The sequence below is a fragment of the Lampetra fluviatilis genome, chromosome 10, assembly GCF_964198595.1.
Source record: "Lampetra fluviatilis chromosome 10, kcLamFluv1.1, whole genome shotgun sequence".
Classification (NCBI taxonomy): Eukaryota; Metazoa; Chordata; class Hyperoartia; order Petromyzontiformes; family Petromyzontidae; genus Lampetra; species Lampetra fluviatilis.
In genome coordinates, this window is record NC_136284.1 from 4,092,207 (window position 1) to 4,107,799 (window position 15,593).

A 15,593-nucleotide genomic window follows, 5' to 3' on the forward strand; every position below is an offset into this window, starting at 1 on the left:
TAACACGCTTGCACTTAGTACGAGCTCACAAGTGCAAGTCTGAACAGCACACACATTTTTACAATTTTCTCCAGCAGGCCTCTGTGGTCCGCGCGTTCTCGAGTGCGTAATGACCCTGTCTTCAGCATACATTTGCAACTTCTGCGCGTCCAGTTTTAAGTGCAACGGACACACAGATGCTGGCGCGCGGGGGGACTCGCAAGCTAAATAAATTTGCCGGAATACATTTTTACTAAAACAATGAACCGGACTCACAATTACATTCAAATTGTGCTGAAATAAAATATATCAGCTGCATTGTGTGCAATATTACTGTACGTACCACACTAGGCATTGTTAGACGGATGTTTCTTCTGCCATGAGTCAAATCACTATTTTGGCTGACCCAATAAAGCCAAGTTGTGCGGTTATTAGACAAAAACACAGCAGCAGCAGAGGATAATTCCATCAATGCCAAGGACAAAACGCGCAAACACACCAACCGGTCTGAGTAGGAAAAAAAAGTTTATAATTTTTTCACATATGGTTACCACTCTGTTTTCTGTTCTCGAGTAAAATACATTCTCATTAGAATTTGAATTGCTTACAAACCTTTACCATCAGAACTTGTGCAAAAAATTAATCCCAGGCTCTTAAAACGACAGCATTCTGCACAGTTAACAGAGGTAAGATCACGATAGCAGATTGCAGAGCGGATCCCAACAGATGGTCGAATAGATGTGACAGGCATGGGACAGGTCCACCTGTACTCACAAGATAAATCATTCAAGGGTTTTTACTGTAGGTGGAAATATCCACTCATATAAAGTGTCTCAAACAAACGAATGCTCTAGTACATCTCAAGAATTTCTAGTTGCAATTGGCTGCTGAAATAATTGCATGGCTGGTCACCAAAGATTGACTAAAGATGGATAAACCACCATGGGAACCAGTTGGCAAAGAATGAATGGAAATGTATAACCCACTAATACAATAACTTGGTCATCAAAAACTGAAAATATACGTACTATTCCAACCAGTGAGCAAAGAACACACGGAAATGTATAACCCACCATTGCAACTGGTGAAACAATTGTTCCACAAACTAATGAGAAGGCTCAGCTGCGCAAATGGAACAGGGCGACAGCAGCAGCTGCACCTAGGCCTGGGGCACAGCGAGGGGCGCCACCGAAGCCACCGGGCCAGCCGATGTGGGGCCACCGCCGCCAGCCACGCGGAATTTAGGCAGGCAGAGGCCGAACTTGTTCTCGATGCCGGCAAAGGTGGCATGTGCCAGGCGGTAGCCTCCAATGTGGTCGACCCGGTTTGGAGGCAGATCTGCAAGAGGAGACTTGGGTACCGTTTCTGGCCTTCTGCTCGGTCAGGGGCGGGATGGGGGGGACAGAGAGAACGTGCGTCAATGGGAGAAATCGGTGATGCGTAGCAGCTCCATCTCTCACAGGCGGATTAAGGGTGCATGGTAACCAAGGCCTATTTTAATGGCGACAAGTAAAATGCCAGACATAAAACTGATTTTAAAAGGTGAAGGTACAGCCGTGGAATGTATTACCCACTCTACTGTTAACAGAAGGGGCCTCCAATAGATGGAGCCATAGCTAACCCCTCTAGAGGGTATTTGACCTACTCCTCCATGCAGGCCAGGCTTATTGGAAGAGATGGGAGTATCCACACCCGACCGCACCACACGCGACCTGGCGATCGACTGTGGTGTGCCCATTCATACGGCTGACTTTGGACTGCGTTAAATCCACAAATCGTAAGTAACGAAACAAAAAATGTCAACTTCAATAGCTCTATATCAACTGTGTAACTGTCATAAACGTTGCTCTGTATTTACTAACACTACGCCATACACTACTTATATGAATACATGACAGAAGCCTATGGTCAAGTGTTAAACAATTCCTCGTAACAGGCCCTGGTGATAAATCAATGAAACTTCTGACACATAGCAGTTTTTTTTATACAAATGTAAAAAAAAACACACGGGCAAAATACAGCTTGAGGAATTGTGACCCACGAATAAGAGCGGAAGCGCTTCCGCTTAAATAACGGAGTGGGGGTGTCAAGGGTGTGCGGGGCCCCGATGGTGCGTCGCAGTACCGGCCACCGAAGTCGACGTGAAACCACTGCTGGAGCAGCTCGTACGTGAGGAGAGTGACGCCAAACTGCGGAGACGAGCGGCAGACACGAGCTGCGAGCAACAGTGCGACTTGCGTTAGCAAAGGCGACGGATTAATGCACACTCAGAAGTTTAAACGCGACAATGGGGAGCCAAATTTGTCTTTTCTTTCGAACAGCGCAAGCGAGAGCGGCAATAACAAATCACACGCGTCTAACAGGCTTCGAGGCTTTCTGCTACGGTGGAAACAGGGCGCAGAGTTCAGGCAAATCATTTAGAGGAAGACCTGGTGGCTCAGAATTCGTCAGAACGTTGAGATGGCACTGCTGAGAATCCTGGGTTTAAAGTCAGGCACCCGCCTGTGATTAAACTGTATTATCAAGTCCAGCGAGTCGATTCTCTCAGTCCCATTCACAATGACAGTATATGTATTGAAAAAACCTATCATATTTGGATCTGAACTTAATTTGGCTAAGTTCCAGCTCTGACAAGTGTAATAAAGTAGTTCGGTTGTCATGCGTCGAATATCAGTCATATGGCAGGGCAATTTTAACCACGCTTATTGCGTGGTTAAAATAACCGGAAAAAATAAAAAAAATTTACATGAAGAAAAAAAATACAACACGTGCTCTCATGTACTGCAGGCACAAAACGCTGAGCATTTTTGAAGCTTGAGCTGGCGTCCCACGCGCACGAAGCTGCCCTTCAGCAACGCGTTTCAACGCAAGGCGTGTACATTCGCCACGACCTGGTGGGCGGCAGAGTTCGTCCGTACCTCCAGCGCCCTTCCACAGGGCCCGAGGGCCCTCCTCGTTCAGGATCTTGCGAAAGCAGTCTATGACGCCGCTGTATGTGGTCTGGCCGGCACGCGCCGCCACTTGCAGACGCGTCTTTATCACGTCGGCCGGAGTGACCAGGGAGGCGGCCGGCATGCCTACAGAGAGAGAGAGAGAGACGGAGGGCGGCATATGAATTCCGCGGTGGTCGGACGTACCGTCGCGACCGCCTAACATGGAGGGCGCGTCTTAGCAACGGCGGGCCGGTCAAAAGGCCCAACGCAATTTACACCTCTGACAGAAATGTAAACAATATTTTCACGTATGGCCAATGTGTAAAATTATAGCTGCATGAAACTGGAAAAAATCAGTAATATTAAATGGCGGGTCCTAAAAATACAGAGCCCGTTTAAAATGTAACGTGAGTAATGCGTGAGCGGGCCCTTTATATTGAACGTGGAGCCGCACCCCGACCCGTGCTTGCTGACCTGCGATGGCACCGGCCGTGAGCAGCTGCAGTGGCCCCACATGGCCTTTCTCGTCTGCGAAACTCGACTTGGTGTGCGCGTACACCGGGAAGTAGATGGCGGAGAAGGGGATGTCGCGAAGAAAGCACGCCTTGGCACCCTGCATACATGGTGAGGCATCAGTACGGCATCAGTGGGGCATCAGTGGAGCATCAGTGGGAAAGAGAGGCAGACGCACGCGATTCGTTCTCCAACGGTGACAAAACCGCAAAAAACTCGCAGTGTGAAATACAGCGAAGGGAAAATAAATCCACGGTCAAAATTAGGAATCATATTGACTTCAATTACAAATTATGTTTTCTTAAAGTTACCAGGCTGGCTGCTGGCTGGGCTCCTCTCCACCCCCAAAATTAACTCTATTGATAGTGGCCGCTGTGGGCCGTTGCCACTGAAATAATATTTGGTAACTGGCTAAACGACATTTTACGCATAATAAATATACATTGAATTAATTTAACATGTAGGCTTTCGCGACCAATATTAGCCACAAGAGGTTTATTTTGGTTAGATCGCGTAAATATAAATTTGTCGTTAAACCTGTGTCGGGTGGTGGCAGGTTTTAACAACACATTTATATTTACTCGATCTAACCTAAAAAACGCTATTATGGACATTGAATTGAAACGGCAGAAGATTTTTGGAAGACGTATACTAATAATAGTGACACCAAAGAGTTGGGAATAACAAATACAGAAGATTGACACGGTTCATTTAAAACGTAGTCTTACATTTTTAATTCGTGCTCGTATTAATGTCAATATTTCGCCACATACTGTAAAACCTAGAGAACATGAAAAAAAACTAAACTCACAAACATATGATCTTGCTGCTTTATTATTACGGAAAAAAGTGAGATTTTTGCTCGGAGTACAGGATTGTGAGAAAAGTACGAAAATTACACCTGATTTTTTTTTCCGGTTCCTCTACGAGCCATTTAAAAAAAGATGGCGACTCGTGCACCATTGGAAAAAAGTTAAACCCTCGCGTTCTTTTGCACACACGTGTGCCCTTGCGCGAATGTTCTGACGTTGGTGCCGGGTGACCATGGGCGTTCCGCGCTGCGTTCGTGCAGTATAGCACCGCAATCAGGCTGCCATGCAGTGTGCTCGTGTGGAAATAAACAAACTTTCGTCTCAGCTTGCAGGGAAACAGTACTGACCAGCTGTAGTTCCAGTACAGGCATGTAGGAAAAACTATTGTTGTGATATCAACACTCAGTATTTTGTTCAACGTGTTAAAGGTTGTTGGCTATAGTGGTGGTGGGTGACGATCCATCCATTAAAATCAATTCTCACACTCAAGATACATCCTTTGCATCACATATGCAAAAATAAATAAAAACCCTTTTGCCATTCCGATTCCAGAACCGGAAGAAAAACTAAAATAAAATAACTTTATCGATACGTCTTCAGGTCGGAAGACATACCGAGGCTTCCACAAGGTCATGCGGGAGGGTGTGTGGCACGGTTTAGCGCCAGCTATCATAGAGTGCGGTCGTGTCGCTACAGTTCTCTGCGGTGAGTACAATGTCTTTAGAAACAACGGCGCTATGCCTCTCTCAATAAAATTAACTCCGAACCCCTTGCACGTTCCGAGATTCAGCAACGCAACAAACGGGACCCACCCCACAACTTGCAGACGTCTCGGAGCGGGAAAGGGTTAAGATGTATGCAAATTACAAATTACATGCAAATGTGCTGGGACGAAAAAAACACACGTACGTGACAGGCGACACGAACCAGACCCCGAATTGTAACAATTTGTCGAACGACAAGGGGTGGCAGCGGGGGGAGGGGGGTCAATCACCTTATATAGGCCCAGGAAGCCCAGGTCACGCAGCACGTTGAGGGCGCTGACACGCGGGCCCGTTGTGATCTCGCCAGCCACCTGCAGGCGGATCTTGACAATCTCCAGCGGGTTGGTGAAGATGACCTGGGAGCCACCCGCCTGTGCCCACATGGAGGGATTGAGCATCACTGGGCTGCACAGGATCCTCTACGCTTCTCGTTTCGTATGGTAGGGAGCCAAGACGAAAACCTTCGCCCGGTTGCCCCCGTTATTCGTTGATTGTTCAGGCTTTGTGTTTCCCGTCTACACGACAGACGTCGTAACAAAGGCTGGTCGATCTTCCGGTATGAACGGAGATATGGGTGGAAAGATGCCACTCAACCTGGCACCAAGCGGCAGATAATAAAAAATCTCCAAGTTGCATTTTAGTCAAATTTGTAATGGGAACTCTGTTATAAAAAAAGTATATTCCTTTTGTTTCTTTTGCCGATGATGTTGGGAGACGACTTGTACACAAAATGACATGCTCATCGTCCTTAAGTAATCGACATCCGAGATAAGCCAGCGGCTTCGAGGTAATGAGCTGAAATTTTCTTAAAAAAGAAACACGTCAAGGCACGGGGCACCATAATTATAACGTGCAACTTTTTCACGAAATTAAAGTACATAAATTTACTTTGGTGGCAGGGACACGCCAACACTTCTGTTTATTGCCTCTCCCCCTCAACGCAGAGTTCATGCGGAGGTCAGAAAATGTAGTGCCTCTCTAAGCAATAACGCACCGCCGACAATGGTGGACTTAGGCGAGGTTTAAGCAAGGTGCTGTGTAACGTGATAACCTGCTCTTAGTTTGCCGCCGAGCGTTGTAATCCGCTCCAAACTACAATGTCCCTCTTCACCGGTGCGCGCCGTTAAAACTACAAAGGAAAATTAACCGCGGGTTTCGGGGGGGGCAGCGACTCAACTTCTTTTTACCAATCCCCAAATACCCCTTGCGCTTAATTAAAAATTAAGCCCGCCCGAGTGGGCTCATCTCGTTGGCAAGTTAAAGGCTGCTTCGAAAACTCTGCCCGAAGGCCTTGTCCGATTGTCATTTCATCCAATGGTCGCACGCACGCGCGTGCGTGGCTACGCTGGGTCAGGTCACCGAACCCACCGATCTAAGTTCAATTCCCACTCACGCTCAATAAGTGGCGAATATTTGAGCTGGTCCTGGGCCTCCCCCATGTCGACTCAGTCTCAAATGAGTACCTGGTGCAAAGTGTAAACATCGCCACTAGGGAGACAAAGGCGGCCGGGTACGGTGCTGGCCACTCACCCCCTCGTGTGCAGTGCCGGCCTTCACAAGTGCCCGCTAACAGCACTTGCCCCAATAGTCTGTTTAGGCTATACAGGGGATCTTTGTCTTCGTTTTGTGTGTTGGGTAACCAGAGGCTGCAGTGGGTGGAAGGTTAGAAGAGGGCAGTTTTGGCCACAGACTTTTGAAAATTATGTCCCTCGCCCGTATCTCGCCGTACCTCGTGTGCCCGGCCACCTCTCATTTTCTACCTGCCCTCGAGCGAACTGCTGATGAAACCACAGTGACCCTTGAAGAGTCAGAGGTCACAACCTTGGTCAGCTGATTACAGCCACGAAAAAGGGCACCTTTCAGTCACAGCTCTTTCAACATTTGTCTTTCTATTGTGCAGGTTGTACTAAATGAAGCCTCTGTTTACCTGTGACATTCCCAGCATTGATAAGCCTGCTCTACAAAACCTAACACAGGTTTTCTCATCTTATACAACTTCAAAGTAAATATCAAGCTATCGTATAATAAAAAAAGTACAAAGATAGACTATAAACACAAACGTTTGTTTCTAAACACTATTGGATGGCGAGCAAAATTACTATTTTCTTTCCCGCAGTATACAAGTTATTCTTGTGCAACCTTTTCTGAAGCCAAATTTGATGCAATTTTGCCGCATTCGCTTCAGATTTAAGTTGTATTTATGGCTCGGGTACATGAATGCTCGCTTTTTATAAACCTTCTGTGCCTCTGTAAGAATGCCAGTGATTAGGTGAGAGCCAGATTCAGCATCAAGCTAAGGGTGGGGCTGGAAGGTAGGGGGCGGGGTGGGGGAGAAGAGTGGGGTGTATAGGTCACGAAGGGGGTGACACCCAATACTCACACAGCCCCCGGCGATGATTTCTCCAATCAAAGGGATGGAGTTGTCCCTCTTCGTGAATTTATCCCTTATTAAATCATTCATCTGAAAGAAACGCCCAGCCGGTGACTTGCATTGCAACTCACCAACAGAAGCACGCACAGGCTCACAACTTCATCAACAGCAACCCTAGTCCACTTTCTTTAATCAATATTTTTTTTTTACATTTTCAAAAGCATATTAAAAAAAACATTTGTTGTCCCAACTGCGCTATTTGTGTGATATCAAGAGATGCAGCATCTCTTCACAACACTCACAAAACATAAACAAAACCTTTGTTTTAAAAAAAAGGGCCACATAAGTAGATATCACAGAACTGCCTCTGAGTATCCCATAGTGTGACCTGTGTTTTCCAACAGTGGGGGGAGCCAGCACTTTCCCACTCACTCCACCACCGAGAAATTATTCGTCACATGGCAGCCAAACTGATATTCTTAATTCGCATAACTTGGCCAACTTAATTGCAGAATAAAACTTAGTGATTTTTATTTTTTCACTATTATCAGTGACAAACTGAGACCATCAACCAACTACACTCGAGAATCCAGTTTAATCAGAGGCGGCTGCCCAAATTCAAACCTAGGCTTCTCGGTGTTACCAGCTGTGAGCCATCTGGCCCATCTAAATGAATGCTCTTTTAACAGTCACTACAACTATATGAGAAAGGCCATATAAATGACACGGAATAAGTGGGGTCACAGGTCAGATAGAAGGCCCTCTGCATCCCTGATGAAGGTCTTTAAGAGTCCAACGTGACACATCCAGGTTGTGATTTTATTCAACTTTTGCCAACTTCTCTGTTACCGAAACACAAACGCACGCAAGCAGTAAAACGCACAACACCTATCCATTTGTGAATAAGGCATAACACGTCCTGGCAAAGGGTGTGTTTCTCATTACCAAAAGAAAAACGTGAAAATATGTTCAGGGCAAAGGAGGTAACGTCCTGGTGGATTTCCTTCGACACTCCTCGTTACGAGCCGCAAGCCCACAGGCTCCTCCCCAGCAGATCCGTCTGCTCGCTCGCTCACTCTCCCCAAGCCTGCTCAGACGCTGCCTGATGTGCGTCCAACACCGCGAGCTCCCGTCGTGCCCAAAGGTGGGTTCACGCCGACTCAAAACGATGCACACGTCTAACATAGTGCAGATTTTCACGTGAAAAAAAGCAACGTGCAATTTCATGTTCAAAAATAAACTTTGACATAATGAGTTTTTAGCCGCGTGAGCCAATAAACTAATTCAGTCCGTAAGCTAGATTAATGAAATTCTGATTTCTTTTCTTTTTTTCAATTTTAATCTACAAATTGACGTAATTAATGTACGTTCTAGCCAGAAACCCAAGGGAAATTACACAGCAACTAAGATTTCATTATCCGGCGAGGAACGTTATGGAACGCAGCGTGACCTCGGCCACTGTTAATTTAAACAACAGCAATGATTTCTTTCTCCATTTAACTGTGCCACTTACAGTAAGCTTGATGGCCTTTTCTGGAGCCACTCCAAGGAGCTGAGGAATGAGACCTGAAAGGGGGGGGGAGAGAGAGAGAGAAACACGCGGAGGCAGAGTCAGCCGCGGCGTCACGCCGAACGCGAGCGCACGCTCAAAAGCATGCGCACGAAACCACAGGCACTCCGCGAAAAAGGTCAATCAGCTACACAAAGTCAGGAGGTTTCATTATATAATGCACACCCACACAATCACAATAAATCGTGAAATAAAATATGCACGCACATTGCTTTGAAGATGAGAAGGTAGTTATACTTCTGTTTCAACAACAACAACAAAGTTTGCTCCTGGATATGCAATTGCTCACGTTGTAACACGGCCCATTGCTTTTGATCACGTTTTATGGAGCTATGACTCAAGTAAGCAAAGAAGGCTGCAAAGTTGGGCCAAGGATACAGACAAGTTTACTGGAAGAAAATCACGTTGTTCAAGGGACACAAATGGATACACACAAGGGTGTACGAACAATCTAAGGAAATAATCATCAGCGAACCAGAATATAAATTGTGAAGTAACGAGGCAAATGGAAGCAGGATGAAGTGCATTTAGAAATGTGCCTAAAGAACAATTTTCAATCAGTGTATATAAGATACCATGAGAGAGATCCGACACGTGGATGAGACATACAGAAAATGGAAGAAAAAAAAAACATGGAAAAAAGTAAAAAGAGATTCAGCTTGGGCAGGACACACAGTTAAGAATGACATCTGATGGATGAAACTGATGACAGATGGGCAGATAAAGGGAAGAGAACGTGCCCGAGAGGATGATCACTGGGATAATGGAAGTGATGAGATCAACTCTTGTAGTACAAGAGCGAGACGGATTGTGGCATCACAGGACCAAGAATAATGTTGGAGATGCTGAGGCTTTCATCCAGCATTGCATAGAGCACGGCTGATCATAATGATGACGATTAAGTCAACAAGTATTGACTAATATTCTTAGGTTTTTTTCGGTAAAGTCACGTAGGTAAAAAATCCAAATCAATAAAAGTAAAATAAAAATAAAATAAAAATCACGACGTTTCGGAGGCAACACAAGCTTCCATCTTCAGGTGGAACCGTCACAGCACGCTTTTTTTACTTGATTACAGCAAGCATGCTGTGACGGTTCCACCTGAAGACGGAAGCTTGTGTTGCCTCCGAAACGTCGTGATTTTTATTTTATTTTTATTAATTTTGATTTTTTACCTACGTGACTTTACCGAAAAAACCTAAGAATATGAATACTTGCAGTCACGAAAGCTTCAAATCTAGAAGTATTGACTAATGCACATGTAAGCTTTTTCGTGTGTATAAAGCTGTCTATATTCTTTATTCCGTGGTTCTTTCGGTAAAGTCACGTATATAGAAAAATAACAATTAAAATAAAGTGAATAAATAAAAATAATCCTGTCTAACTACTTATGCTCAACACACTATAAATGCTGCACACACAACTTTTAAGTGAACCAAAAAAACCCACAACGACTGAAAATGTGCAGTGTGCGGAATTGGCCTGGCACGGCTGTCCATCAGCAAGGACACAGGGGGAACGCGTGCGACTGGCAGGTGAAAACAGAGCACGCACGCATGTCCGCTCGCCCGCGAGAAATAGCGCGCATTTTTCCTTCTCCCCAGAGAGGCGCTCCAGCGTGTTTGGCCCTCGTCACGGCTCCCTGGCGCACAACGGCCGCCGGTAAGTGGCGAGGTGAGTGGGCAGCGACCCACGGCCGAGCCCTCAGGACGTAGCTGTCCGTCAAATGCTCGGCACGCCACGGCCACACTGGCCCTGCAAACTGCAGTCCGCCGCATGGGCGCCGTGCTGCTCTGGAGCTGCGCCCGGCACGCTCACCAATTCCACGGCTCCAGCTGTTTAAAGCGAGCGGGCAATTTATTTCGACTTTCCGAATTTAATATCGTAATCGGCAATGGTCAATACACTGCTGGATGAAGACTTCCCCAAGCCGGCACCATCTCTCGTCCTCCTACGATGACACGAATCTGCCTAGTACCCACATGCGAGCTGATTTCATCACGCGAATTCCCGACTTGTTAAATTCCCGGGTTGCCGCTCAAACATTATTCTTGACCATCAGTCAACACCCCTTGTAGCAACGCGCCCTACCCAAGCCCACTTATTAGCATTATATTTTGGGTTCTTTCGGTAAAGTCATGTAGAAGGGAAATACAATTTTTATTGTTTTATTATTTTATTATTTCCCTTCAAGAATATGAATCCCTGTAGTCACGAAAGCTTTAAATCGAAAGTTAGCATGATGTCGCTAACCTGCACGTGCTCTTAAATCCATGGTTCTCCTTTCCATCTCTTAGTGTAATTCCAAGCATGCATTTCACCACGCCATAGATAACATCGGCAGCATGTGATATGTAAACCGGTCCTGGGGTCTCTCCCCTTGACAAACACCCACTGACCAGCGTGGTGAAGTATGGTCAAAGAAGCACCATGACCAACATATCGTGGGGAGGCCTTCATCCAGCAACGGATTGACAGAGAGATGTAAGTATATTTTAAATTTGGGTTAATCTCATGATGGATGTCTAATTAAAATACGCTTACATGCACGCAAATAGCATTTAAATCCCGTCATAAACCACATCGCCATCATGTGAACGCGTCCTTCTGCAGCGCAAATGCCATTGACAGGCGGATGAGTTCACAGGCACATGCACGGAGCACACCCACATCCTGTGCGTGACGGGGACTTGCGAAGGCATGGACAAGGCTGTGGCAGCAGGTGGCAGTAGGTGGCAGTGTCACCACTCGAAGCTACAATTGCCACCCAATTCCACATCGGCAAATGGTCAGGTGTGCCCCCTAAGAAGTTCGGCTTGTCGAGACCATTTGATGGATACGACTGTTCCCAGCATTTTTAGCCACAGGTACATGCATGACCAAACCACAGAGGAAGCACTCCATCTCAGCATACCTCGAAAGTTAAGCAGGTTAGTCCTTGAATAGGCTAGTGCAAGACTACGTTGGGGGCAACAGAGAACACAATGTGACAAAGTCATAATCAGAAAAAACTATTTCGACTGGAGGAATCCTATGAGCCATGAAGCTCTTTTTCACAGTCCAGTAGGGGCGGATCAGAATGTTACAACAAACAACACCAAAAAAAAGAATAGCAGTGCAAAATATAGAAACGGTAAACAAGTCACTAAAAATAAAGTATATACAGTAGAAATTACATAAGTCAGTTGAGTATGCTCCCACATCTGTGCTCCGTGGTGCAGCAGATGGCGTGCTGCTCTATGAACACAGTGAGCCGAGTTTGATACCCATCCATGGCTGACATCAAAGGTGAATTATAGCTGAACCAATCCTGGGCCCCGCCGCTCCCTTCGCCAACCCACACTGAAGTATGCTCAATGAACCATCATTACCCGCAAGGGGAGAGGAAGCACTCATTCAGCAGCGGATTGGCAAGTCGGCTGTATGTGTATACGGGCACAAGCGAGTGGCGTGTGTGCCGAGGAGTGTGGGGAGTGGTGGTGCAGTGGTTAACGCATTGCGCTACAAACCTGCTGAATTCGATTCCGGCTCAAAGCCAAAATCAGTCACAAAATATCAATAACGGTGCTGGCCCTCCCCCCCCCTAGGTCATCTCAGCCTTAAATTAGTACCCGCTGCGGTGTGTAAACACCACCACTGGGGAGATAAAGCTTGGCCGGGCGTGGTGCTATCCACATCAACCCCCTCGTGTGTCGTGTTGGTCTTCACTGGTGCTAGCAAACGGTACTTGCCACAGCAGTCTTGTAAGGACCACGCTGGGCGACCTTTGCCTTTGTGCGAGTGCACCCACCTCGGTAGAGGCCGAAGACGCCCTCGTAGCGCACCACCTTCTTGAAGCAGTCAAAGCTGTTCTTGTACATGAGCTCGCCCACGAAGGAGCCGGTCGAGCGCTGATTCTGCATGCGCGTCTTCACCAGGTCGATGGGGTACACGGCCGTGGCGCCCACCGCTACACGACGGGCACACGGGCGCCCCCCGCACACCGCGTCACATACAAAGGCACGCAGGCAGGCACCGCGCTTCATGTAGCACGTCAAGCGCACACCCCACGCTGTGTGTACGAACGTCACGCTATGTGCGTACACGTGTCACACACGTCAACACACCAAATGTGCAAACCGCTGTTTAATAGTAGGCTCATGGCGAGTGAATTGCAGTCACATAATTCATGAATCCAAACGTGTACTGGAAGTACAGCAAAGCACACAAACGAGACGATAAAATTGTGAAATGCAATTACGAAGGTACGAGAAAAAGAATCGTCATGTTGTGAATAATTGTATTGACAACTTTACCACGTACACATCGCACTCCATGTACATGTGTAGTGACATGGAACGGGTCACTACGTAGCATAGCGCGGGTTACTGGAGAAGGGGATCTGCAGTTGCAGCAGCCCTGTCTGTCAGCAGGTCACGTGACAAGTCAGAGAGAGGGATGTAGGGGAAAGGTGATAGAGGGGGCACGTGAGGGAAGCCCGGGAACCCGCTAGTAGGTTCTAGAAAGGGGCGTGGCCAGGGCGGAGCGAGGCCACGCTGGGAGGCTAAAAGGGGACCCCGAGCGAAGGCTCGGGGCTGTCGGTTGGAATGGGATCCCCTCGTCGTGCTGCTGGAGTCTTCGTCGCCATCTACATCTTCACCTTCTCGGCATCGTCAGTCAGGCGGTCTGCCAGCTGTCCTGACTGGGAGCTGTAGTTACCCCTTGTGAGCTGTGAAGGCTGATAATAGAGCGCGTTCTACTCCTAGTGTCTCTGAATGCGTCACTACACATACAATAAACAAGCCACCCAATGTGCACACTCATCAAGTCACACCATGTACACACCCTCTACAAGCCACACAATGCACACACCCCACACAAACCACATGATGTACACACCCACCAACAGCCACACCATGTATCCATGACACACGTCCCACCAGGTACACACCCCCGCACAGTGCACGCCATGTATACATCACATACACGTCGTTCCAAGTAACTCACATACACACGCGCACATCCTCAGCACGCCACTATAAACTATTTTTATTTAACCATGTAAGGCCCACCGAGCTATATAGTTATTTTTCAGAAGCGACCTGGCCACAAATGATAGCCCAATGAAGTGGCTTATCGTGTCGACATTTCTAGCAGGCAAATACTCTAGATGATCGAATCGACGACCTCCTGTATACCAGGCGAGGCAGTTAACATCTTTCCACTGGAACATTCCGCGTACACACCCCATGACACATGCCCCCACATCACACAAAGCACCAAAATAACAAGGATTTGAAGAGGATTAAAAATTACAACCAAAATGACAGCGAATCGAGGTGCTAAGCGAGAGATGAACAAGACAGCAGTCATCATCAAGTGACGTCAAATAAAAAACAATCTAAATAGCTTTCATTTTATTTGTCATCGATATGTGCAGGCATGCAATGCGTGTGTGGGCACACACATATTTTTATACAGTACATCTAAAAATGCACCATAACAAGCAAAGCAAGATAATTTCAGTAACTCGACCTGAAACTATATATTCACGAGCCAAGAGTCCAAACTCCCAGGCGCATTCTGAACGACTTGTCTGGCTCTCAGGACCGTGCCAGATACAACAATGACCCTTTGGATGGAGCGAGCCGATGCACAGAGGGGTAACTGTAAGGACATCATTGTGGCACTGTGGGCCAAGACTGGCTGGAGCCAAGGATACTAGACGCGTAGTGACAGACGCACTCGAGTCAAATAAATAAATAAGTTGAAATGACCGAGGAGGGGGAAAAATGCCCCACGTAACGAAACACGACGCTTGTCACGATGGCAGCTCGCGTGGGCGATCGTGTTTGCCGCCGCGCCGAGACGCGGCGGCCACGCATCTGGCGTCGTCCGTAATCGGCGCAGCTCCTCGCAATAAAACGTGGAAAAATAAATCACGCGAGCGGTTGCGAGCTCCGCTATAACGTGCGCGTGCTCCACGGCGTTGTGTTGATGAAATGCGATATACCCCGTGTTTGTCTTTATCTTTGAATGAATGCGTGGCGAGTGGCAATTGAAGTTCCCATCTCACCTCCGGCAATTGAGCCCAGACCAAATCTGTAGGCAGATTCGGCCACTTGGATGAGAATGGGTCTTGACTTGTCTGAGGCTTGCTAGCAAAGCATCGTGGGATTAAAAGAATGTTATTTAAAATCAAATACGGTATTAATAACAAACAAAACCATAGTACATATGCACGTACAGCCTTTTGTCAAACCACTGCTGGGTTCGTGCCTCTCCACGCCATGCGGGTCGTGGGGGCTGTTTGCCCATACTTCACCACACTGGTGGTCAGCGTGGGTTGGTGAAGGCAGGGAGCATAGATGTGGGAGCGAAGAAGTACAATACAAACATTGATTTAGCGGCAATGCCCTCTGCATCCTACCACATATTCCCGTCGCAGCCGATAACATATTTTTTATAACATGGTGGTCACCCATCCCAAGCGCGAATTTGCTCATCTTGCGAGATATGACAAAAGCAGGTGCTTTCCAGCTTAGTTCATAGGGTAGGAAAATCTCCCGGGGCTGCATAATGGACTTGAATATAAAACAATTAAATTCCACACTACATAGCTTTCTGTGAAATAAACAAATGGGATAAAACCCTTCCCAAACAACACGTTTA

At 47.0% G+C, this 15,593-nt stretch overlaps 1 protein-coding gene across 1 annotated transcript in view; it reads right to left on the reverse strand.

The window, feature by feature from the left end:
• Window positions 1-491: 491 nt before the first annotated feature.
• The window catches only part of LOC144934442 (electrogenic aspartate/glutamate antiporter SLC25A13, mitochondrial-like), a 29,492-nt gene continuing 14,390 nt past the window's right edge, over window positions 492-15,593 (reverse strand). Inside the window, exons 10-18 of the mRNA XM_078860194.1 lie at window positions 14,998-15,079; window positions 12,733-12,891; window positions 8,886-8,938; window positions 7,382-7,462; window positions 5,232-5,372; window positions 3,387-3,525; window positions 2,898-3,056; window positions 2,104-2,194; window positions 492-1,352 (exon numbers count right to left, since the gene is read on the reverse strand). Of these exons, the coding sequence (XP_078716320.1) occupies window positions 1,139-1,352; window positions 2,104-2,194; window positions 2,898-3,056; window positions 3,387-3,525; window positions 5,232-5,372; window positions 7,382-7,462; window positions 8,886-8,938; window positions 12,733-12,891; window positions 14,998-15,079 (1,119 nt within the window). The 3' untranslated portion in view covers window positions 492-1,138. The remainder of the gene's footprint in view (window positions 1,353-2,103; window positions 2,195-2,897; window positions 3,057-3,386; window positions 3,526-5,231; window positions 5,373-7,381; window positions 7,463-8,885; window positions 8,939-12,732; window positions 12,892-14,997; window positions 15,080-15,593) is intronic.